This window comes from Urocitellus parryii, chromosome 12 (assembly GCF_045843805.1).
Source record: "Urocitellus parryii isolate mUroPar1 chromosome 12, mUroPar1.hap1, whole genome shotgun sequence".
Classification (NCBI taxonomy): Eukaryota; Metazoa; Chordata; class Mammalia; order Rodentia; family Sciuridae; genus Urocitellus; species Urocitellus parryii.
In genome coordinates this window covers 98381990-98409573 of record NC_135542.1, presented here as the reverse complement: position 1 = coordinate 98409573, position 27584 = coordinate 98381990, and the positions used below count along the sequence as shown (strand labels likewise).

The 27584-nt window shown below is 37.3% G+C and overlaps 1 protein-coding gene across 4 annotated transcripts in view; it reads right to left on the bottom strand.

Moving 5' to 3' along the window:
- Ctnna2 (catenin alpha 2) overlaps positions 1 to 27584 on the bottom strand; it is a 954264-nt gene that overhangs the window by 722950 nt on the left and 203730 nt on the right. For all 4 annotated transcript variants that reach the window (XM_026396077.1, XM_026396076.2, XM_026396078.2 and 1 more), the window contains exons 3-5: positions 24832 to 24998; positions 13076 to 13195; positions 11487 to 11753 (exon numbers count right to left, since the gene is read on the bottom strand). In XM_026396077.1, coding sequence (XP_026251862.1) covers positions 11487 to 11753; positions 13076 to 13195; positions 24832 to 24998 — 554 coding nt within the window. The remainder of the gene's footprint in view (positions 1 to 11486; positions 11754 to 13075; positions 13196 to 24831; positions 24999 to 27584) is intronic.

The following is a 27584-nucleotide window of genomic DNA, read 5'->3' as shown; positions in this document are numbered from 1 at the left end:
AATGTTTTTCCTGGATCTACTAAAATAGGGAAACTGCCAAACCTGGCAAACAAGCAGCATCAGATCTTGAACTCCTTCACAGGATGGCCTTGGGAGAGAATACTACGGGGAATGAGATAGCACTTTCCTGTCCTTTGTTTTTGAGACAGGGCACTCTACCACCAAGCTACACTCCCAGCCCTCATTCATTTATTTATTTTAAACAGGTCTTGCTAACTTGCCAATCTGACCTTGAACTTGAGATCCTCCTGTCTCAATGTCCCGAGTGACAGGGATTACTGATGTGTCCACCTCATCCAGCTCACCTCCCATCTTGAAGCTGCCTTTGTATAGTAAGCACATCATTTTATTGAGCTGGCATATATGGGAGCATCTTTAGGCAGCTGATAGAGACTAAGAGGAGATGGCACCCTTTACATCATTCTTTGACAATGCTACCGAAATGGTAAAACTTGTAGTCTTACGTTGGTTCTGAAAATAATTACATCTATGATCTTGAACAAAGTGCCTCTCTAAAAGTTGCTTTCTACATTCATAAACTGGGTTATGTGCAATAGACAATGACTGGGGCCTTTTAGTGTTAGGGACCTGTGATTCTTTGGTTAGTGACCTTTGATTCCGATGGTAGAAATTTCCTCTGACTTACATGTGTGTGTTCTAGTCTAGTGAATGTAGATCTGTCTTCAATCTGAAATAGGAAACTTTGTTCCACATCATAATTGAGAAGCTTAACCCTGGAAGTTTTCCAGATGATTAAATTAGAAAAGCTGAGAATTGATCAGATGTAGGATTTAACACTGCATTTTCACAATGGCTTCTTTTTTCTTATATTTTTGTCCTAAACTCATTAAAACAAGTGTTAATTAACACTCTTGCTAATGCCCTGTGTTTAAAAGTAATAAATTTCTTTACATCGTGGTTCCCGAATTCAACAGGAACACCAACCTACGTCACCATTTCATCCTTTACCTATGACTCTTTCTGTCATTCTTCCTTTTTCCCTGTGTACCGTAGCCATCTTAAGAGCCACCAACCAGAGGAAATTTGACATTTAACATGAAATTAAAGGTTACTTTCACTTCATCGAAAGCTGGTGAATCAGTGAGAGTTCTCAAATAGATCTAATGGAGAATCAAACACACTCCTGGGGTTTAAGAACACTTCAAGACATGGGTGTGTATCTGTAATGGAATGTTGATTTTACCCGTTTACGATAACTAAGAAGCTGGGTATGTTAGTTTGGAGAGAGAAGGAACAAAAATGACACAGCAAACGGGATAAAAGTGGTTACCGATTCAATCAGGAACTGCTCCCTGAGCCTTTCCTAGGGAATAGTTTCAACACTGAATTTGGATGAAAGACGTCTGGCTGACACCTATTAGAAGGAGCCAGAGAGAAAGACAGCTATTATGAATGGCAGCTATAACTTAGACACATATGAATGCCCATCCCATTAATTTATCATGATCCTAAGGAATCAATGTTATTACTGTATTTTATAGAAGAAGAAACAGAAGCCCAGAGGGAATGAGTTATAGGGTAAGATTCAAACACAAGTTTGTTCTTTGTCCTGCACTGTGCCGTTCCACTGTCTACTAGGATGACCAAAGTAATCAGGAAGGCCCGCAGGAGGTAATCATATTGGTTCCTGCCAATCACACACATGCACCTGTCTGGGATGATTTCTCTACTGCCTAACTTCAACTTACACAATCAGAAAGAAGTAGAGTATCAGAGAAGATTTCACGAAAGGGAAGAGAGACTCAATAGGCTGTCAGAATGCTGTCATAATATGCTGCTGAAAAAGAAGTTCAGGGAGTATGTTAAAGAGTTTAGTTGTAGAAAAATTTAAATGAGCATTTTTTTAGAGATAAAGGCAGGAGGTGTGTGTGTGTGTGTGTGTGTGTGTGTGTGTGTGTGTTTATTTCTCTACTGAATCAAACTGAATCTTTGAATATTTAAATAACTACTTATCATATGCATAGAAATGTGACATAGGAATCAAGTAAGAAGAAGGCATAACCCTGGAGAGCTAAGTAAAAATAGGCATTACTAACATTTAAAAAAACTCACAAAGGAAAGTAAATCTACAAACCTAAACAGATTAAAATAAATTATATGTTTGTCTGTAAATAGTTCATTTGACAAAAGAATTCATTTTATTCCCAAGTTTTAAAGTATAGATAATAAAATGATGACAATCAAAATTCTACTGATCACCTCATATTGCCAATTTTGAACATGATAATCAACTATATCAGTATTCAAGGTACTAGTTAATGTCAATTATTTTAAATAAATGTTAACTCAGATCTGAAAATATCTGTCAATATTCTCAAAACAGAAAATTCGTCATACTGGGAAAATATAGATTCTTAGTTTTCTCTCTTAAAAAAATATAAGGCTGAAAATATGATAATTTGGATTTAACATTGATTAGGGAAGTAAACAAATAAGAATTTGAATTGCAATTATATATATAAAAAAACACTGTTTCAAGTCTCATTCTGTTATTTGTTGAACAGGTTTCATAGCTCCTTACTTGCCAATTGAAATGTGTGAGAGAAAATAAAATTGTCCTGGGATTATTTCCTTGAAGCAATTATTTAAAAATTGGATAGAAATGTAAATGATTCCACTGGCATATACTTCTAGGTTTATAAAACCTTAGAAAAACTAAACTGCAACATGAGAGTTTTCAATAACTGAGAATACAATTTCTGGACAACAAAGTGATGATACTGAATAAATGGATCATGAGAAGGGAAGTAGTATAATCAGAAGACAAAGAAGAGTATTGTAGCAGGTGCTGATTTACTTGGCCCTACTGCTACCCAGCAGAAACGTCCTGAACTCTGCACCCTACCTTGCGCTTCTCTTCCTACAAATTCACCTGCATCTGCACCGATCTTTGCAACAGTCCTGGCCTAAAAATGTTTTAAAATAAGAAGGAATAGGACTTGCATTGCATAACATTGTCATAGTTGAAATAAGCAGACTGAACATTTCCTGAAGTATGGCTGTATCATATCTTTATTTATATCTTTGGGGTTTGGGCCCCATAGTATATATTTATATAAAATCATGCTGTGTTGAAAGTATAGAGAAACCCAGTGGAGTGTTTCTCAGTGTTCTATTTGGCCACCAGATGTCAGTGTATGATAAAGAATACTATAACACCATTGCTTGTTTCTAGCTGCATAGGACCAAAAAAGGCAGTTAAAATGAGTCAATTGGTCAGAGTGATAAAGAACAGGCTGATTCAGAAGCCACTACCCTGGGGGAAGATATGGTGAACAGCTGAGATTTGCTGGGTCCCATTAACCCTTAGTTATTGATACTCTGCTCTATCAGATGAAATCTTCTCTCTCTACTTTTTAAAAATGTGAATCTAAAAAATTTTTAAAGAAGTAAAATGAATATGTCTTGTATATAACAGGAGATCAATTAAGTTAATTTGAAAAATTTTAGATGCAGAATTTGGTTAAAGAATTTTCAAAATAAATGATATCTGCATAAATGTATAGGCATTTCATAATTCTGCTGGGTATGTAAATGAAATAAGAGGGAATAAACTCACCAATGTAAGCAAGATATATCATGCAAAAAATAAAAGTTTCCCACAAAGCAAAATAGGTTCTCAAGATTTCATAATAGAAATTATAAAAATGTTTGGTCTTATTAATTAAAGTTTACTGTTGCAGTATATGAAAATAAAAAGCTCAATCCTCAAAGCCTGTTGATTTTACCCTTTTAATCAAGAGCAGCCAATTGTAAGTTGGAACAACTGCCATTAGTTATTGCAGTAACTAGAGCTGCTTGCTAAGCATTTCTAACTTTATACCTTGCATACCTTCATTGTTATATCTCATCTGGTGCTATGTACACTCTCAATGGATGGTTTTAGCTAACCTGTGGTTAATCCTTATACTAAAATTTAAGCCCTAGAGATATTATCTTAACAAACCCTTGTCACACATGGATATTTGAGAGGTCTCAGTAATAGCCAGGCACCTGAATTCAAGTCCTGAACTCTTCCCAGTGTCCTGGGATACTTCTACTGACCATTCAAAGAGAACCCTTTCATGAATACACAGCACAGTAATTACCAATGGGTTATTAATAGAAGCATTAAAGTCATACAGACATAATAACAATTATACACAAGTTAATAGTGGCATGAACTCAGGCAGAAAATTCCAAAGTCCGCCTGCTCAAGTATTTTAGTGCCTGAACTAGGAATGTAAAATCGCTTTGTCTGAGAAATAGTTCTGGATTTGCTTACTGGCTTTTGATTTTATGCATCTGTGCTCTATTTTACCAAATAGTTTAAAATACTTTAGTTCCGTCTTACCTGTTCCCCATCAATATATGTTTTATATTGCTTTATAAGGACTTCTCCTGTCCTTTCTCCACCTTCACTCTAATGTAATATAACTTAATTAAAATGAAACTTGTTATCTTCAAAACCTAACATGGGGGAGGATCCCAGATGTCTCTTGGCAGAATGACTTTATGGGATATCAAAAGAGACAATCCTGGGGTGAGCCTCCTGATAAATAACTGTTTGTTATCCTAGCAAACGAAAGGGAATAAAACGAAAGGGAATAAAATAAGACAAAGCTGGGAAAAGGACTAAATAAAATGCTTAGTGGAAATTTCCTTTTCCAAACAGGCATTCACTCTTCCCTGTTGTTCAGAGACCACCGGGAGTAAACAAAGCCTTTTAAGGATCTCTGAGCCATCCTGAACTCTGGTTCAGGATTCTTTGAGGGGCCCAGAGCTTCCATGAGAGCATCCTTTTGGTCCTGCAACAATAGAAGAAATGCCTATTTCACTATTTGCAAAACCACACCTTCTTCAGAATCCTTTGGCAAATATCTCTGCTGAAGCAGTCTTCTGATCCCAGATCTCTAAACCCTAGCTTGGTGTTATGAATACTCTCAGGGTCCAGAACCTGTACTCCATGTCCTTTTAAGGGGCACATCCCCTAATGGGCTACTGCAAAGTGAGCCTCCACGGAGCCTGTCTTTCAACTGGACTGTGAATGTCTGTGTCCACTGAGAGAAGCCCCCAGATGGGATAACCTTTGGGCAGTGACTATCGTAGCATGTCACAGCTCCTCAGAGGATGGTCCTTTCATCATTTCAGTCAGCTCAGGGCCCTGATCCTTGCTGGCCACAGCTTGTATTTCTCTCTAACAGTCCGTGATGCAGATCCTGTCACTGCTTAAGGCTCCCATCTGAGCTCTTTCACCTGCTGAATGACACATCACTGAGAATTACAGTTCAATCAGGAGCAGAAAAAAAAAGTTTAAAGAAAACAGAAAGAAAAATCTAAGAAAGTGGGAAAAATTAGAAAAAGAAAGGACAAATTATGTGAACTTGGGATGTCAAGGTGACCTTTCAGCTCTTTGTGACTTGAGAACAGATATTTAAACCTTTCAGATGATATCAATAGTGACATAAAGTAAGAGAGGCCATGGTCTATACAATAGTATACTATCCCCCAAGGTTGAGCATTTGAAAACTAGGAAAGAAAGGCACACAGAATTCTTGAGCAGGGTTCCTCAGAGATCACTGGGCAGTGTCACAGGGTATGGGTATCAGAGCAGTTTAGGTGCTGAGGCTGTGGGCAGCCAAGAAATGGAAGCAAAGGATAGAATCTACTTCATAACATCAAGTATTCCACAGAAGAAGAAATACAGATGGCCACCAAATATGTGAAAAAATGTTCAACATCTCTTAACAATTAGAGAAATGCAAATTTAAACTACACTGAAAATCCATCCCACTCCATTCAGAATAGCAATTATTATCATTATTATTATTATTTAATATTTACTTTTTAGTTGTAGTTGGACTCAATATCTTTATTTATTTTTATATGGTGCTGAGGATCAATCCCAGGGCCTCACACATGCCAGGCGAGCACTCTACTTCTAAGCCACAACCTCAGCCCCAGAATGGCAATTATTAAGAATACAAGTGACAATGAATGTTGGTGAGGATGTGGGGAGAAAGATTCACTCATACATTACTGGTAGTATGCAAATTGGTGTGACCACTCTAGAAAGCAGTAAGGAGATTCCCCAGGAAACTTGGAATGGAAACACCATTTGACCCAATTATCCCACTCATTGGCATGTACCCAAAGGACTTAAAATCAGCATACTACAGTAATGCAGCCACATCAATGTTTATAGCATAGCTCAATGGACAACAGCTATGTAACCAACCTAGGTTTCCTTCAATAGATGGATGGATAAAGAAAATGTGGTATATATACACAATGGAATATTAATCAGCCATTAAGAAGAATGAAATTATGGCATTTGCTGGTAAATGGATGGATCTGGAGACTATCATGCTAAGTGAAATAAGCCAGTCCCAAACACCAAAGGTTGAATGCTCTGTATGATATGTGGATGCTGACATACAATGGGTGGGGGCAGGTAAAGAATACAAGTTCAGTGGATTAGAAAAAGAGGAATAAAGAGTAGGGAGGGGGATTGGAAAAGGAAAGACAGTAGAATGAATCAGACATAACTTTCCTGTGTTCATGTATGAATACATGACCAGTGAAACTCCACATAATGTACAAATGCAAGAATGGGATCCTAATTAGAATAGGTTATATTCCACATATGTATAATATATCAATATACACTCTACTGTCATATATATCTAAAAAGAACAATTTTTTAAAAAAGAACTCTGTTAGGGAGGGAAAAAAGTAAAGATGTGAGAATATGGTAAATAAAGTAATAATGCTTTCTTTTCTTTTTGGGTTATAGAAAAACATTTTTTCTATATGCATACAATGCAAGAAAAGGAATTCCCAATCAAATTCTCAGGGCTAGTGGGAAATGCACAAAGCAAAATCGTAAGTAGAAAGTTTTAGAGAAATGAGACATATTGTTCATTGTCTGATTTAAAAGAAAATTATATATTTAAAAAGGGGAAAAGTTTTAGATTATAAAAAGGCTTCATGAAATCAATTTCTATGTTTATAGTTATGGCTTATAAAGAGGGCCATGGCTGATGTTTATTTGTTTTTTTCCAGAGAATCTTTATCTATCTACAAAAAGATTTCCAAAAATATGATACAGAATATTCTCCTTTGTTAAATAAAAGAAAATCCTCTAAGACTTGCTTTTAATATTCCCCTCTTCCAATCTTAAAAGTTTCCTGGCAGTCAAAATTGACATTATAATATATATGATTTACTTCGGAGAAGTCATTACTTTTTTTTTTTAATAATCTGTGCAGCATTCTTTAGTAGATGAAATTAACTACCTCAAGTTGCCACATTTCAAAGAGGATGATTTTTCCATTGATTAGCAATCACTGTACGTTTTTTTTTCTGTTGTATCATTAGAGACTGTCTTGACAATTTCAAATTGTAAAAATACTCATTATCCCTCCTCATCCTCTTGCTGTGTTAATCACCATATTGACTATTCATGTCGGTATGGTAACAGTGCCAGAAGAAAAGTTACTGAACATTGAGCCAAAATCGTAACTACCCAGTTAGAAATCAACCCCATGGTAATAGACAAGTGAATGTGAAAACACGAATTCTTACCTTGATCTAATCAAGTATAAAACTTTAAGTTATATCCACATTCAACTCTCCATACAACTGTGATCTGACACATTCCCAGCTAATAATATGAAATATCTTTCAAATTCAACTTTAGGGCATGCCAGTGATGCGGACTATGAAAATACATTTAATGCTTCTAAAGTTACTTTCACTTTAGCATCTCAAACACATTGTACCTAGACAACTGTCACCCCACTGAGAAGCTGGTAAGCCAATACCCATAAGGGTTATGGACAGAAAGAGTGAGTCCCTGGAAGTGGGAGGTTTTTACTCAGTAGAATATCAATTGGCTTTAATATCTGTGTATGGTCTGGATAAGTGTCCCCAGTGCTAAAGGTGCTACTGCAGTGCAGTGAAACTCTGGAGAGGTGGGGCCCAGATGGGGAAGCCTTCTGGTCATAAGGAGCATGTAGTTGAAGGGGATATTGAGACTGTCCTCTCCTCTCCCTCTTTTTCACTTCTTGGTGACAATAAGGTGACCAGCTTGCTCTACCGTGTCCTCTTGCCCTGATATTTTGCCTTACCACAGGACCCACTAACCATGGACTGAAACCTCCAACACTGTAAGCTAAAATAAACCTTCCCTCTTTTGAAGACAATTATATCAGGTGTTTTGTTACAGTAATAGAAGGCTTGACTAACACCATCTGAAAATAGCATTAAGGACTGAAGACAGATGCCTGTGAATTCTAAATCAATTTCAAGTTAGCAATCCTGGGAAGTTTAGAAAGCCAAAATATTCATCATGCAATTATAGAAAAGAAATTTGTAGTTTTTCCATAAAGTAAAGAGAAGTGATATATTGTTTTTAGTGAGAGATTTTCAAACATTAAGGAATCCAGGTTTGCATATGTCAGAATTGCTGGGAAATCTACAACTGTTTAATTACTGTGTATTTTATAAATCCAATAATATTTTGAGTAAATACTGAAACCATATTGCATTTGCTAAATGATAATTGTTAGAAAAATAATATCAAATGGAATTATTGTCTCTGAATTGAAATTGAGACAGGGTCACATACTGATTTTTGTTAATATTTGAAAAATTAGTTTAAGTATTAGGAAATGCTTTATATAACTTACATAGCTTGAGAATCAATATATATTCAATAATAAAGTATTAATTAATATACTTAAATAATATATAACTGCAGGGACTGGGGATGTGGCTCAGTGGTGGAATGCTTGCCTCGCATGTGCGAGGCACTGGGTTCGATCCTCAGCACCACATAAAAATAAATAAATAAAATGGAGCTATTGTGTCCATCTACAACTAAAAAAAATTTTTTTAAATAATATATAACTGCACCTTAGTATATATTATTAATGCTATAATAATGAAGTTATTATATATAACATAAAATAAAATATAATTAGTGGGTCATTACTACACCTTTAATAGTTACATTCATGTGCTAACTTCCTGAAGTCTTCTTTGTCCAAAATGAAGATATTATTGTAGTAAAAAATATATAAGAAATAAAAATTGTTGAAAGTTTAATACGTCAACATACTTGGCTAGAAGATTTTCCCCAGATGTTTTCAAATTCGATTTTATGATTCTAAAGCCTTTGAATATCACAGTGTTAAATTCACTGGGATAAAAGACCATTAATGAAAATGGTCTGGAATCAGAGAGAAAACTGGAGCTGAAGTCATCACCCTCTTGGACAGAAGGTGGCAGCAGTGTAAGGTCTGGCTATCCTTCCATTCTGTAACTATCTCCCCTGTAGGCTTTATTGTTTATAATTCAATTAAAAAATAAACTATGACAATAATAATGCAATTGTGCTAAAATCCAACTAAATATTTTATTCATCCTTAATTTTTTAAAATTATTTTTTACAATACTTTTGCATTTGAGATTGTGATTTCATATCATTTTTCAGATATGTCTTTTTTTGTTCTAATGCATATTTTTAAAATAATATAGTAAAACATGAATATATGAGTATTATGTTTTAATATCTGAGTGCGTGACCTGATTGTTTATTCTTGAAAATATAAAACCATACATTTTTCACTCCAAAAAATATTTTATCACCACTTTATCAAGTATAAAATGCTCTTCTTTAAAAAAAATTTGCTTGAACATTATAAAAATTGATAAAGACAACAGTTTTCCTATCCTGGATCACAGTATTATTTAACAAAGAGTAAAACCTACCCATCAGGAAAGTATTATGCTTTTCTTTTTTAGATACTTCCTATCTATATTAAAATTATTTCTAGTATAAATAAGGAAATTAAAATAAGTAATAAAGCCAACAGAGAATTTTTAGTATTCATTTTGTGACTAGATCTTTTTTCTCATTCTGTTTTACATTATGGAAATCTATCATCTTTTGTTTTTTATTCTATATAAAAATAAACATTATATTAAATTACTTACTGTTTTTCACGGATTGACAACTGTCTGTTGAAATGTTGTGAAGTAATTACCTAAGATTAATTCCTGATTTGTGTGATAAATGCTTTAAATTCATTGTATTTAATCCTCACAAAAAATCCTTATAAAAATAGTATATGGTCTGAGACAGAAAGAAAGACAGAAAGACAGACAGATAGACACACACATACACACACACACACACACACACACACACACATACACACACAGGGACAAAATAAGAGAAAGAAGAGATCTCTATGAAAACTGCAGAGAACTGTCTGAATATAGTGTGAAACAATTATTCCTCAATTATATCATCCATCTCCAGGCCGTGAGCAATCATTGTTTTGCCTGCTCTGGATTCTCTTTTTTAGCAGCCAACTAGTCACTTACTGCCAAAAATTTATGTCAGCCTATCCAAAAGCAAGCTCATCAACTTTCTCTATAGCCATTAAGTAACCTATTTTTCATTGTATGAATTCTGTTTCATCACTTAAATGGTGTTCAATGCATTTTACTTCCCTCATCTCCCCAGCAGAAAAATATACCCTTGAGAGTAGATACTGATTATTTATAAATCTGTGTAGCTTTTCCCAACTCATGTAGATTTGTAGTGAACAGAGGATAAATGAATTCACAGATGGGTACATACCTGGACCTGGGCAGGTGAGGGCTATCATGCTGGCTGCTAAGGATGTGCAACCTCACTCACATGCCGTGAAGATGGCCCAGTGAGCTTCCCTCCTACCATGGGTTACCACTGGGGAATACCGCCCAAAGTAGAAGGTAGAGAAGGTGGGCCTTTCGTGGGATTGTCACAGGACCTTCTGAGGAAACCCAGATTCCTCGGTAGGATCAATGTGAGTTTGTCACTAGTTTCAAATGAAGAAAGTGAGGACAGGTTCTTTGTTTTGTTTTTGATTGTTTGATTGAACCCAGGAGGGCTTAACCACTGAGCCACATGCCCAGCCTGTTTTACATATTTTTATTTTGAGATAGGGGTTTGCTAAATTGCTTACGGCCTCACTAAGTTGCTGATGCTGGTTTTGAACTTGCAATCCATCTGCCTCAGCCTCCTAACCTGCTGGGATTACAGACATGCTCCATCATGCCCAGTGGTGAGGGCAGTTTTCACCAACACAAGACAGAAACCATCTACACTTAGGCTGCCTATAACATGTGTCCCTTTAATAATAAAGATCATCACCTGAATGATTGCCTGATGGGTATCCCTTTTACCTAAAAGGGATCAGGCCCTCTTAAACATCATTATAGCTGTTGGTTTCTGTAAAGACAAGTGAATTAGGCTCTACAATAGTCTAGGTTCCTAATAACAGGAATACATTGTATAGTTTATCATGTCAAAAGCTTATAAGAGAGGAAAATAAACATACACTATTGTAGTGTCCATTCACCTCCAGTACATTTTGTGTTTCATTGTAAATGCACATTTTCTGTGCACATGATCCAACCCAGATGCTTACATCAAACTCATTCAGAGCTGCAGCCAGCTCGCCGATACCCGTGTGGCCTTTGGCTTCATCAGTGGGCGAGGTAGCTTGAGCAGCATTGGAGATGCCAGCAATGGCCTCCTGGACTTGTTTGAAGACATAATCTCGGTTGGCTCTTGTGGCAGCAACATCTGGGTGGCGGAGAAAGGCTTGGGAGGCTGTGTACAGCATTGTGGCATTCTTCTTCAGAGCTCCACGGGCAGCTGCCATCTCATCTCTACAGTGAGGGTCCTTCAGTTCCTGTGTGGGCAAAACATGAATCTTGCATGAAGTTTGCATGGTAGTATACACGACAGAACTTGGATTCACAGAAAAAAACCCACTGAATTTTAAAAACAACACCTTCTCCTCCTTGTGACACGGCTCTACTTATCTGGTATGTCCTCCAAAAACTGACCTCTCCTACCAACTCACTAAGCTATGTCCACTTCTGTTGGCTTCCAAAAAGTCTTATATCTTTCTCATCATTAACACTCATCACATTTTAACCTTCTGACTTATTTAAGCCAGTTTCTTCCTATACTGAATCTCCAGTGACAGCCCTGTGTCTATCTTGTTCACTGGCTCTGTAGTTATTTGCACAGTATCTGGCCCCATAAGAGGTGTTCAATAAATCTTGCTGAAAGACTGCAAAAACTGGGCCACCGATGGGGTAAGCAGATTGAATGACCACAGTTATCAGCAGATGGAAAAGCTGAACCTCAGTCTTCTCAAATTGTGGCTGCTTTATATTCAATTATAATTATAAACATGGAAACCAGTCTTCTGATTTTTGGTTAGTGGTTTAACGCCATTTCATTATCATTTTCAGAACAGAACAAGGCTCTGTTTTTTTTTTAATCACCTCTAACAGCAGATCAATTATTGAGTTTAGACAATAGAAAATAATAAGCCAGAGTAAATTTGTTTTCTTCGTTTTGGGTGTTAAAATAATAACATTGGGGAGTCACTTTACTTTCATCTTTATCGAGTACTGTCAAGAAAGTGCATCATTTTGAGAAATGTTAAGGTGAGAGCCACGTAGGACTGCCAGTTGAGTATCCCTGGGAAAATGTTTTTTCAACTTTAAAACATAAGTAAAGGGTATCTGAATCCCTAGGATTCTCTTCCTATTTGCTCATCTGATAGATGACCTTACAGGAATTACATGGTCTCTTTTGTGGGTCAAAATAACCCTTAAACGAGTACATTTTATTGGATATCTAGAATTATCAGGACAAAGTGACAATAAATAAATGAAAAAAAAAACAGAATACAATATGCATATCTGTATTACAGTATTATTATAAATATGTGAAAATGAAGACAGAAGGTTAGAGTAGGGGGGGAGGCTGGCAAAATGGTTCTCCTCCATGGAAACTTATAGACAGGGGCCAGAGAATCTAGGGGGCAGGACAAGGTGATATCACACCTGCTCCAGCCAGAAGCAGTCTTTGTGATTCCAGGTACTTAGAGCCTTTGATTTCAAGGAGCTGTAACTGATCCATTTTCAGGCCTATAAAACTACAAGGTTATGAGAACTCACCCATTTTCTCCCCTAGCATTTCCAAAATCTTTCCCACCTGTTGTCTTCTTGCTGCTACATAGTTTAGTTTCACCATTTCTTTCCCAAACTCTTTAAAGCGGTTTGCAAGGTCTTGTTCATTTGTAGCATTTTTGACAGCTTCCAGAGCCTCTTCCACCTAAAGTGATAAAAGACAAAGTATTTTATAAGTGTATAGTATTCAAACAATATTAAACACGTTATAAATGGTAATTTGATAAAAAAGAATAGGTATTAACTTCTAAATAAAATAATAGGAGAAAGTACCTCTAACAATCACTTAATACTGATTAGAGACTTGAGATTTATGGAATGTTTGATATATAAAGGACTAAGGACAATAATTCCTGAAACTTTAAAGCATACAAAAATCCTAAATTTATTGTATTTTATTAAATAATAATTTTAATAAGAAATATAGACTTCTGATCTTAAATAGCATAAAAAGGAAAATATATTTAAGAAAAATACGGATGTTGAAACAAATTTTAAAATGATGGCAGTAGGAAATGGTTCCACAAAGCTGTAATAAATCCCAGGGCTGCTGAAAATTTGGGACAGATGAAATCTGCAACCAATCCTGGCAACACTTATAAATCCAGAACAAAAGGGACTGTGATTTTAAACTGAGTCTACACCCTGCCATGGGATAGAAAGGGGAGATACCACACCATGGAAACAAGTAAATCTGAAGTTCAGTTGCCACCTGAAGGAGCCAACAACTGGAGTGGACAGGGAATGGACAGAATGACAGCAAGCACACAGCACTAATGAGGTGCTGTGCTTCCAAATTCCTCCAAACTATGTCACTGAACATTCAAGAGTGGTAATGGACCTGAATTACGAATTCCACCAAAGTCCTTCTGTAAATGATTTGAGTATTTGAGAGGTACTCAAGTGTTGTGCCCTCCAAAATGATCTTAATTTTGATATGGTATGACATTTTCCATAATTCATCACCCCGATTGTTTAATACCAGTAGACTCAATTAGAATGAAAATTAAGACACTGTGGTAAATTAATCTACTAAGGTTATTGTCAGTCAGGTAGCATTGTGGTAGAAATAATTTTATCAGGAGAAACAGCTGAGAACACAGTCCTGAATGAACAAAGCACAAGACAGATGCTTTTTTTGCAAAATACAATGGTCTTCAACATGAAGGGGGACCAGTAGAGAGGCACCAACTCATGCAGGCTCCTGAGACAGTTAGGGAAAAGGAGAGACAGCAGCTTGGAAAGATTAATGAGAATGCAGGGAGTATCCGGGCAGAATTCACACCGGCTCCTATAGTTTCAGGCAAATCAAAAAACGGCCTAAACAGATCATCTTTTGACAATTTTGAAATACAGATGAGTACTAAAATGGCTGAGAAAAGTCATAGATAAACTTAAGCCTTCACTTTGGAGTTGTTGCTTTGTTTAGGCTTGATGCAATCACAAAAGTGGCTTATCCACCTTCCTTATCAGGTGTCCTTATGTGAAGAAAGAGTGTCTATAAATGAGTGATAATGAATATCAGCAAGTCTTTTTATCCCATAGAGGTGATAATACCATTCAATTTGCCAAATAGGTACCATATGTTACTAAGAAAAGAGTTGCAGGAACAAAGGAAAGTTCTTCAGAATAATGGTGGTGGTGAGGTGAGTCTAAACTACACCTGATATTAAATTTATATTCTCATTTTACATTATTTTAAAAATTCTACCTTATTTTCTTACTAATAATAAAAATATAAAATGATGGTGTAACTCCTAAGTTCTAGTCATTTCCAAGTCCTAATAATGCTCTAGGAATATAAGGAAGTACAGCTGAGAAAAGGACTATTGTGTGTTAGAGTTATTTTTTTACTTGTGCATATCAAATTATATTTTATGGTACAAAATGGCCTATATGGCCCATTTAAAACATTTTCATAACTTAATAAGAATCTCATTCTTCAAATCTTGAGAACAACATATCAATGTTAACTTACTTCTTAATAGATTTATAATCATCTTAACTTGGCCATCAACAGCATCACTGAGAGGAGTTCTTGGCAGTTAACGTGTTCCTGCTGCTTATTTGAGATGTAAATCTTTTCTCAGGACATAAAAATGGTTCCAGAGAAGAGCAAAATAATTTTCTCAGAGAGAGCTAAATCCTGGATGTGTGCGTGTGCACAAATATATATGCTTTTTGCCATTTGCTAATCAGACCAATTTTGAATATTTATGTTGGTGTGTTACACACAATTTATTTTCTCATTGGCTTTTCCCGAAGAACAGATTCCATTGTGCATTTATAATAATTATAAGTTTATAGTTCAGTAAAGTGCTTTTGAAAAAAAAAAACATCAATGGGATCTACCTGTGGAAAAGTATTCACAGTCTTACTCGGAGTTTGGATCTAGAAGTATTTGAGAGCTCACCTCGTCAAAAGTTCTTATAGAGAATCCTTGTCAGAATATGTACAAGGTTTTATAGAAATACAAGAAATGAGGCCAAAGTCTGGATTATGGACACCCTAACCACTAACAGATAGATGAGAAATAAAGACGGATGGATGGAGGGAGGGGAAAAAGAACTTTTAACAACTCAAAATTAATATAGAAATCAAGTTTTAATATTTGAATGCAGGCAAAGATCTTTGGTTCTTTCTGGATGGCTGTTGCTCTCAAATATTTACTGGATGTTCAGGAGCTCAAGGTGCCAGTTGAGCAAAGAGTAGTTCTCTTACAGAAGAAAAATACACAGACACTTTATCCAAAACATACATGTCTATGCCCCAGCATGAAGACTACAAGTCTATTTCTGTGAAGAGGGTTGTGGGGTCACATCAATCTGGATTTAGACTCGGATTCTGAAGGGAGCTAATGATGGTTTGGATATAAGGTAAGCTCAAATGAACGATAGTATAGGAATATTTAGAGGTGATTAGATTTTGAGAGCCATAACATAATCAGTGGATTAATTCATGTGATGTATCAATAATTTGAATGGAATACGGGTTGGTAAATGCAGGCAGGTAAGGTGTGGTTAAAGTAAGTAGATCACCAGGGGGTGTGCCCTTGAGATTACATCTTGTCCCCGCCCCCTTCTTGAGCATATGCATTCTCATTCATATTCTCTCTCTCTCTGCTTCCCAGCTGCCCTGAGCTGAGCAGTTTCCTCTGCATGCCCTTCCACCATGATTTTGATGATGTTCTGCCTCACCTCAGGCCCAGAACAATGAAGCCAGCAGACTGAGACCTCTAAAACCACAAACCCTAAATAAACTTTTCCTCCTCTAAGTTGTTCTTGTCATGCATTTTGGTCATGGAAAATAACACAAGGCTTTCTTGTATCCTGGAATATTTTCAGATGGCAGGTGACTCAGAAGAGGTGAAAGGAAAGCTGCAGGCATGCAGGCAGGACACGGGTGGCATGCTATCACACTAGCTCCAGGAAGCATGACAGTGTCAGTGGCAAAGTCCTTTGAAAAGGAGGCACTTAGTTTTGGGTTGGGGAACAGTTTCCAGCAAGCAGACGTTAAGTTACACCTGAGGAACAGCTGTGTTATACCACCCCATTCAAAGTACCCTGATGATCTTGGGCATTACAGAAACCATTCTTGTCCCACAAGGTGGTCTAGATGATGAACACTGAAGTGAGAACTCTGTCGAACCAGGTGTTCCTGCCCTTCATATTTGCAGCCAGTGCATAAACAAAGCTGAAAAGACTGAAAGTTCTAGAAAAGACATTCAGGTAGGTTGTTTGATTATTGTGTTTATGTATTATTTTCAGAGCTCATCACTTCAAATTCCTACCTGTCTTCTCAGTGGTTTGTTGAAAACAAGAACCCCCATCTCCAATTTGAAGCAAGCCTGCCCCGTTGCCACTATTATTTGATCTAAAGCTGTGTCAGATTTCCTGAGATAGAATCTTGGAAATCAGTCTTTAATTTTCCTCATTGAAACTACACTTATTTATTTAACATAAAAGAAAGTAGTCTGATAATTCATTTTTCATTAATTATATAAAGCACCTCCCAAAAGGCAGGCAGACATCTGGGCATGGGGACAGTGTTGAGCTGAGAAGTCAGATCCCACCCCTCCTGCACTGTGTGAGTCTCTGTTCCCCAGTGGACAGTCAGTGCCCACACCCAAGCTTCAAATCATGGCTGCTATGATCATCATTTCTATTGACACAAACTGACCACATTCCGGAGTCCTCCTGTTGACATGTAGTGGACTGAATTTTAAGTGACAATGGTGAAACTATTTAATAAGTCACAAATAATTTTCTTGTTAGGGTCTGGTTAAACAAATAAATTTTTAAAATATCTATCTTGGATATAGAAATTGGCCAAGTGAAGCATGAACTTAAGACCTTACAGGTAACTGTGGGGCCTAATTAGTCCTATGCTGTAATTTAATCACTAATACTTCAGCATTATCACACTTTATAATTTTGTCTCCTAAAGATGTTAGTCTTCTTGATTAAATTTTCTCTTTCCTTGTTAGCAAATGAAGAGTAAAACAATGTCATCAGAAAACAAGACTGATTAAATGCTAGTTTCATTATTCTTAAAGAACATAACCATAATATAGTTTGTGATATATTTCCAAAGTTATTTTCAGTTTGTACAAGAAAAATGACAACAGCCAGAGTCATCAAGTGCTTAGGCTGTACCAGACATTGTTCTAAGTGGTTTACATAAATCTAATTCAGTCTCTCAAAGCAGCTCTTGGATGCTTCCCTCAGTCCCACTTCACAGTGCAAATACTGAGATGGGACCATGACTAATTCAAACTGCCAGAGACCTCACAGCCAACAAGTGCAGGCACCTGGCTTGAAGTTCAGGTAGTTTGCTCTAGAGCTCCTACTTTTACCTCCCGGGCTGTGCTGCATCAATTTCCCAGAGAGGCTGGGTTTAGAAAGCTGATGAACTTTAGGTTTGGATTATGCAGATTTACTAATGATGAAGACTCACTCTGCCCTATCCAATCAGCCTCCACATTTTCCTCACTATTTCTTACCATCTCTAAAACTGGCCTCTTTGTCACGACATACATCACCATTCCTTCAGCTTTCCATCATTCACTAAGCAGGATAATTTCAACAGTATCTTAACCTGGGATCACATCTCTTCAATTCCTTTTCCTCACTGATAACAAAAATTTATCTAAATCACAATCTGATTCTTAAGCTTAGCACCACTCAGTGGCTGCCCTTAATACACGGAGCACAATCCTAAGGCCCTCCACAAGCCAGATCTCTCCATCCAATCTTGTTGCCTCTCCTCTCATTCCCTCTGTGTTTCAATGCTCCTACAGCAGGGGCAGCTTCCTTCTTTACAAAAGTTCTACTTGACTGTGTGCAGGCCTAGTGATTTCTGCATCATCCAGTGACCCACCGCCATGCCTTCCAACATCTGTCTCTCAGCCTGGTAGGTGTGGGTACTCTCAAGAGTGCTCTATCTAAACCCTAGGACTAGTGCTGGTCCTCTTATCTGATATTCCTACATCTCATAGAGGACTCTACTTTTTAACAGCTGATCTCTTGTTATCCCATTCTACTTTTAGAGTTAAGAATACTTACGTTGAAGTTCCCTGTTCAAATTACTGTGATGGTTTCACTCTCATTTTTGGACAGGATCATACATCCCCAACTCTTGATGGGGCCAACTCTTTCCAGATATCTCTAATGATCAGGCTCCAGTTTGAGACTTAGACTTCGGAGTCTGCACAGTGAAAGGCAGATTCCACTGAGTTCAGTGAGACCCAGTCTTTCTCTTCCAGCCACATCATACCTCCTGAATTGCCCAACAATACAATTTGATGGAGCTGACATTTCCAGGTTGGGGTTCCTGGGGAAGCTGCTAAGTTCTAAGGTAAAAAGTCAGCATGTGCCATTTTCTCTCTAAATAAATAATCTGGATACTCACATGACTCAGAAGCCAAATAAGGTCAACAACACTGTGGAACTTTTGTTTGAGTTAAAAAGAAAGACAATCTTCCCTTTCGTATTATCCTTAGTCTAGGAGCAAATAGCTTTCAGAATGGTTGGCAACCAGCTTTAGATCATATGAACAGGGCCTACCAAGAATAGCACCTTCAGCAAGGAAAAGGAGATAGAAAACTGATCTTTGCCACATTTTTTTTTTGGCAGGGGGAGGGGAGTACTGGGGATTGAATCCAGCAGTGCTTAACCATTAAGCCACATCTCCAGCACTATTATTATTATTACTACTACTATTATTATAATTATTATTTTATTTTGAGACAGAGTCTTGCTGAGTTGCTTAGGCCCTTGCTAAGTTCTGAGGCTGGCTTTAAACTTGTGATCCTCCTGCCTCAGCCTCCCAAACTACTGGGATTTCAAGGATGTGCCACAGTGCCCAGGTTTTCTGTCACATCTTTAAATCTTGTTCAAAACTCACCAGAAACTATTGCCTCTGGACTCTTAGTTTGGCAAGCAAATATATGCCCTTTTAAAAAAATCCGGTTTAGTTAGTTTTTTTCAATTATTTACAAAAGAAAGCATCCTAACTATATCTGCCTTCTGAGTAAGAATGTTCACACCATGTTCACACATCTCCAACACACATCACGCTACATTTTTTCCCCACTTTTAAAAAAAAATTTATGTGATCTTTTTAGTTACACCTGACCATAGAATGTATTTGGACATATCATATATACATGGAGTATAACTTCCCATTTTGTAGTTGTACATAATTTGGAGTTAGTGGTCATATATTCATATATGAACATAAGAAAGTTATGTCTGATTCATTCTACTGTCTTTCCTATAGCACTTTCTTAATGTCTCTTCCACTACCGTATAAAGCTCTTGCCAAGTCATCTTTACATATATATCACAATGTTTCACATACACCAAGTACCCAATATGTATTTCTTGAAAAAAAAATTGAGTGAATTGTGAACAGTTTAGCTGCATGAAGTTAATGCCATGGTAGAGCTGACAGAAACAATATGCTAAGAAACTAGGGTCATAATTTTTTACTTTATTTTTATAGGGTGCTGAGGATTGAACCCAATGCATCACACATGCTAGGCAAGTGCTCTGCCACTGAGCCACAGCCCCAGGTAGGGTCGTAATGTTTTACACTTATAATTAGAGACAAGGTTATTTTATACAAATTGTTCTTCAGGCAAAAAAAGCTACATTCTAGCTTTGGGAATAAATGGAAGACTAGTGAGAAATAATAAGTTGCTGGGGCTTTATGCAGGACTATTTGATGTTAACATCATAAAAAGCACTGGTAATTGTAAGATTGGCCTGTATCATCAAGGACCCTAAACAATGGGACAGCAGAATTTGATTTGGCCTCTGATAGTCAATGTCTTGAAAGAGTCAGAATTGATTAGTGGCTAAGTGGTTACTGTATTATATTTTGTTATTCTATTTTCTAGAGAGAAATTCTGTGATATTAAAGAATGACATTATTCCAGGGCCTGAGGACAGAAAAAAAAGGTGACTATTTTCTCTGGCATATGCGTGTCTTGACGTGTTTCTATGTAATGCTATCACTCATACTAATAACTGACAAAATAATATGATTACATTAATTCAGTGTCTAGGGCAAATAAATATCCCTCTTCATGATCACTGATTGAAATGCAGAATTTCATTAAAATTGTGAAGTGCCACATATCACCCCAACACACTCACAATGCCAACTGATTGTGGGATATACCAGGTGTCGGGCTAGGGAATCACTCATCAGGAACTTCAGCAATGGAAGTGATTATAATTCAGTATTTTAATAGTGTCTGATAGACAGAAGATGACATGAGGCTTTCTGGGTGGGGGAACTGCAATTGGGGTTTACATATGTGTTATTCCCCACAAGTGATGCAATGAAAGAAAGTTCAGTGGTGAAATGGTTAGATTATGAGAGGTGTAACCTAATTGGTGGATTAATCCAATGACATGGATTAACTGGGCAGTGACTCTATGCAGATCTGGTGTGACTGCATGGAATACGTCATTGGGGGTATGCCTTTGGGGTTTATATTTTGTCCTTGGTGAGCACAGCTCTCCCTTTCCTTCTTGGCTGCCATGTCCTGAGCTGCTTTCTTCCTCCATGCCCTTCCACCGAGATGTTCTACCTCACCTTGAGCTACAGAGTCCGTTGACCATGGACTGAGTCTCTAAAACTGTAAGCCAAAATAAACCTTTACTCTTCAAGTTGTTCTTGTCAGGTATTTTGGTCACAGTGACTCAAAAGATGACCAAAACAGTAACTGTATGTCAAGCTACATGTCAAAGCCCTGTGTGGCTTTGGAATTCTATGTCACCCACTGTTTCATCGCTGTCCTTCTGGATTTGAAACAACAAAAGCTGCAGCAAAAAACTTTTTGAAGTCATACGAAGCTCTAGTTTAACACCCTAAAAACTATTCAATGTTAAAGCCCCCCAAATGCTTGTATGATAGAACAAGAACATCATAGAGACAACTAACATCTCTCTGTGTGAAGGGAGAAGAAAGCCTCAGTAGCCACATGAATTTAGGTTTCCAAATATAACTCTAAGAGGGCAGAATGTAAAGACCTATCAACTGTAAAACCAAGGAACTTGAGTAGAACCTCTAATACTTTTCTCACTTTTAGAGGCTGAATGACATATGCCAGTGACTACTCACTGTGTCAATGATGTCATGTTGGGGTGCAGGGCACAGGGTGAAGATTAGTGTTACAGAAAAACAGATTGATGATTCTCCATCTGCTTGGTGAATTGTTGATGGGTAAACATAGATGTACATTTATGATAAGAAAAGAAGTTTCACAATACGTTCCTGTAAGTTACTCAGATATGTGAATAATTAATATCTAGAAAGAGCACTAATAAAAATTTGGCATATGGCCTAGAATATAAAAATGAATACTATGTGCAATGGTTAAAGGTAAAATAGTTACATACCAATTGATGTGGCAGGAAGTTTTATGACTTTAAGGACATTTCTCAATCTGAACTAACAGAAAATCAAAGTCATGACCCTTAAAGCATCATCATTTTTTCCCCATCATCTACATTTTACCATCCACATGGTAAAGTAAATTACTGTTCATTGGAAAAAACTTAATAAAGGTTCATATGATAGTTAACTAATTTGCTTTATCAAAACGTGTAAAGATACATGATATGTTCTTTATCTAAGTAAAAAAAATAAATAGAGGCTTATAACAGTTTATGAGAGGGTATGATTCTACAGAAAAGAAACAGTATGATACTAAGCAGAACTGTGCACTATGTTCCTTTATAATGATTTTGTTGACAGAATATCTTTAGGGGGTGGTATTATAGCTCCATGAGATGAAGCCCAGGCTGATCTGAATACCAAAGAGTGACAGAGGCCACAACCTGCATAATGCAGAGATGGCAACAGAAACTGTAGTTCCTCGCTTGCTCCACAAGATAGCAATATTCCACCACTGCTGTTTGCTACAGAGGCTGTAATCTAAGTAGAACAAATGCATTATTTAGTCTACAATCATTTTTAATTTTACTACTGACAGTCTGACAGGACTACTTAATATTGCTGGGTTGACCTTTGCATGATTTTTGTGCTAAATCCTTTTTTTTTTTTTTAAAGCTACCCTTAATCTGCTGTGTGGAGAGGAGAATGCAGTTGACTCTATATTACATGTTGCTGTGATACTATCAGCAGTCAGCACTGGTCAAACAGGTGGGTAGAGTAGGACTGCAGGCACCAACTGGTGCACACATGGTATCACAGGCTCAGATTTAAGAAGCACTTTCCTTGTGGGGACAGATCAGGGAGAATATTTAGCCCTTTATCACCCTAATGGTTGTTGAAAAGGACCTTCCACAGCATGATCAATAATAACACATGGGACGCAATATTCATTTCTTTGGGTTTAATCCTACTCTGCAACCTAGGGTAACAGAAGACTACCTTTCTGGGAAAATGGACTTTAGAGACTGAATAGGCTGTAAGGTGAAAACAAAACCTTTTCTCCCATACACTTTAAAATGAAATTATTTGTAACTTAACAGATGCATGTATCAGAGGCAGGGCTGGAAGACTGACAGCCAGCACTATAAGTAGTTCCAGTGATCTTACAATCCACGCATAGCCACCATTTCCCAAATACTCGTTTTGTACCAGACTCTGTGATAACTGCTTCCTAGGAATTTCCCCCATCTAAATCTCTTAATGATCTGAAGGTTACACCACCATTAGCCCCATTTACCAGATGAGATATTTGAGATGTAAAAAAGTTATGTGGTGGTCACAACACAGCTGGAAAGTGGACCCACATCAAAATGAAGACCACTTAGTCTGACTTCAGTGGTCATGTTGCTAATCATAGTGCTTTACTGCCCCTCAATATCTTCTGAAGTAGGTAAAGTGTCTCCTCAAATCATTCACCCCATCCAGTTTGTAAGAGCCATCTGTGGCTTTTGAAGGTCTAATCTCTGAGAAGAATCTAAGAAAGAGAATGCAAAACAGGTTCTGCGTGGTATTCCCTTGCTCCTCAGGAACCTGCAGGCAAACCACAAAGACTGTATAGTTCACTTTATGGTTTTTGACTATGGAGATTGGGCTGTAGGTCTCGGGTTTAAGATTTTTTCAAAATACTGAGGAGTTTATGCATGACTTGAAAATCTTGGCCTTTTTATTAGTGCAAATTCCAGTAAAGACCCTGCCCAAGATTTTTTGACAGACAACACTTATGATTTAATTTAACACTTAAGGTATTTCTTGCTCCCTTCTCCTGAACAGATTTGAGACAGGTGAAGGGAAAACAGGCTTCATTATTCTCTTCCTAGCTCATTCATCTCCTCCTCCTAACCTGCTTCACTTCATTGACAAAGACAATAAAACTTAGATGTGCTGAAAGGGAACATGAAAAATCTATAATCCCAGGGCTGGGAGACTAAGCCAGCCAATGATTGGTTCCCCTCTGAACCATAAAAATAAAAAAATAAAAAAGATCCTGCATTTCCCATCCCATCATCTAAAGACCCATCCCATAAATCCAAGGTTGGTGCCAACTGTCCAGGAACTAAATCCACTGAGTACATGGAACAGGGCATCTCTTGGCAGAGCAACTGTGCTCAGCATGTTTGTTCAAAGGGTTAAATCTTCGTGGTTGCAATTAAATTGTTTTCAGTAACTAGGAGAACACAAAGGCCCAGCTGTCAAGGTCTGGGGAGATTGCCTTAGTTCCAGTAAAGCCTGTGACCAGGACAGGATTCCCCTTCCATTAGCAAATTAAAAGAATTAAAAGGAGCCATTACAAGCCAAGCACATGTGGATGGGGTGCACACATTACCACACCGTAAAGGTCTCAAATTCCATGTATATTCAGAAGAACCTAGTTGGGATAGATAATAATATATTCAACACATGACCTTTCTAAGGTGGGCATAGGTGATCATTTGGCCTGCTACACAGAAGAGTTGGCCATAGCCTCATTTCCACATGGACCAACACTATTCTGAATCCTGAGATGGAATAAAAGCAGGTACACTGAGTCCAAGATCTATAACCTAAGAATATACCCTTACATACTCCAAGAAGCAAGTAGAAATTTAAACTCTGGTTTTGGGGGAGGGGGTTTGTTTGTTTTTAGAGAAAGAAAGCAATCTAAATAAGTCTTAGATATATTATTCAATTTAATTTTGTTGTTAGAAAAATGAGGTGATATACCATGTGAATGAGTAACCAAGGGATCTATGTCCAATATAGTTCATTGCTATAACACAACATGGTCAAAAGGCTCACCCAGGTAAAGGCAATTGTTAAGCTCTATATACGTACAATTTTCAGATGAGATAAAAGTCTCATGACGTCCGCCATGTCCGCCAGGATGAGTAAGCGTGTTACAGCTGATAGCAATGCCCTTGCCGCCCTCACCATTGTGCCGCGCTTCACCGATGAACAAGGGTCATCAGCAAACTCAGAGGAGGCAATCCGCATTGTCTCACCTGGAAGACAAACATGAACAGGAGAGTGGGTATATAAGAGGCCTCAAGGCTGGTAATCTTAAAGGTTGTGGACAGACTATTATTGTTCTTACTACAAAACTCTGATGACCAGGTGGTCTTCCTGCTACCTCCAACACAACAGAGACCCTTTTATGACAAGCCCATTGGTACACATGGATAGCTACTATCAACAACAACAAAAGAAGGTGTATATTTCATACTGAAATGTAAAACTTTTAGAATCAGATATTTAATTCAATTTCTCTAATAGCAGAGATGAAATTGCCCTGAGCTTACCCATCCACTCTCTCAATTTCCCTTGAAACCATTGGCAATTTTTAGGCAAACTAGTTGAGGTTACCAACATCTGAGGGACAAAGCCAACTGTTCCATAGAGGATTTAAACTTAAAATATTGCCCTCCTTAAGACTGTAGTCTTAGTTGAGCTAATAAGACAAGAACAGAGTACATAGAAATACAAGATCCAGAATTCTAACCATCTTCTGGGAACTTATCCTTTAATATATAGAACATTTGGAGAGAACTGAACCATCTCAACAAGTGTCATATTTTGTTCTCTGCTCTGGAATTGAAAGATGGCTAGGAGCATCCAGTCTCCAAGAGTTCACAGTCTCATGAGAAAACAGATTTGCATACACATAACCAGAATACCATTATTGTGTGTCATAGCAGACATAATTCAGAATGTAGGCAATAGGGAGGAATGAGTGAATGACTTATTCAATATGAGAATGGGAGGAGGAAGCTGTTGGATTTCATGATCTACAAAAACTGGTGTTGTGGCTCAGTGGTAGAGAACTTGCCTCACTTGTATGAGGCACTGGGTTCAATTCTCAGCACTGTATATAAATAAATGAATAAAATAAAGGTCCATCAACAACTATATATATATATATACATATATATATATATATATATATTCATATATAATATGAAAAAAACCAAACAATCAAAGAGGTGTTCACCAGGAACATAAAGGTGAAAAGGGCATCCTAGGCAAATGAACAATGCACTAGACTTTGAAACTTGGGGCCCCAGACTGACTAGGGAACCATATCTCTGTGGAAGTGAATATAAGGAAGGCAATTGGGGGACGGGCAAGGTGGTAGAGCTGGAACACCACGTAAAAGGTTTGGAGTGTCTTCTGCCAAGAGGGGAGTGATGTTCATAGACTTTCATTTTTGGAAGATTATTTTAGTTATATTACATAAAATAACCTGGATAGAACATGACTAGCACACACACACACACAAAAAAACAGTTAACAGGGCAAAAGCAGCTATAGTATGAGACTGCAGCGATGAAGGTCTGGACCAGAAAATAGAAACATGACACAAAGGGGAAGAAGGAGGTGTTAATGAGACCTTGGTGACATAAACAATGAATTTGGGGACCAATTCGATGTGGACCCAAAAGGTAAGGTCCGGAGTTAATGAGGAATAATGACAATACAGGAGTCAAATAGATATTGGTACAAAGAAAACCCAGAAATGAAAAAGAAAAAGGACAATAAATTAACTAGGGGCGAGACTGATACTATATCAGTGGGCAAATATCCACCAGGGGAAGAAGGACTGGAAGAAAATGTTTTGAAGCTTCATATACAAAATATACAAAGGTATATAAAAGTGTCAATAAACTTCAAGAACAGAGTTAATATGACACTATTTAATTTAGGGTAAAACAATCTATTCAATATTTTAATTGAAATGTTATACCTCACCTATTAAGCAAAACTTAGCTTATTTAAATAAAGCTAATGATAGCATTGATAATCTGTGTATCCTATAATGTGTCCTCAGACACAAGGGGAAATTAAAAAAAAATAATCACTTTATAGTCATGTTAGAACATAATGCAATTCTATTAGTGTCACAGTTATTTAAACCCTTACAATGATTCTTTTTATACTTGAGGTATGTGGGAATATAAGAAAATATATTGTACTGTAGGATTTTCCCAATAGGCTATCATCTACAATGATCATATTGCTATCCAGCTTAGTCTTTATGCACAGGCAGAAATAAAAAGCTTGATACACAATAGCGGGTGGTTTCAGAGAAACTTTAAACTTAATTCTTATACTGGCCCAAATGGTGAATTTTCAAGACATATGGCCCTAGTGATGTGCACAAAGCTTAAGGTCGAGACTGATCTTAAGGAGCTACATATTTAGTCCAGGTGTCCTACCTTTCCCATGGGTTTACATAAAGCTCCTCAGTGTAGCTTGAAAGAACATTACACACCAAGGCAAATCCAATGAGACACCAAGAGGATACCCACAGGTTAAGCGATACCAACATGTGTAAAGTATTAATGGGCAAGTCAGCTGCTATTGGAATAGAATAAATCTACTTATTTAAGAGGAGATGCACTGTGCACAGGAACCTAGGGAGCTACATGGTTGACCCCAAAGTCTATAGTAGACCACTCAAGTAGGGCTAGCTCCTCCTAGAATGTAGCTCTCCAATGGGAAAGACCAGCCCCATTCCCTCATGGCAAGTGAAGACACTAGAATTACTTGAGGAATCATGCCCAGTTGAATGGATTTTCTAGTTCAGATTT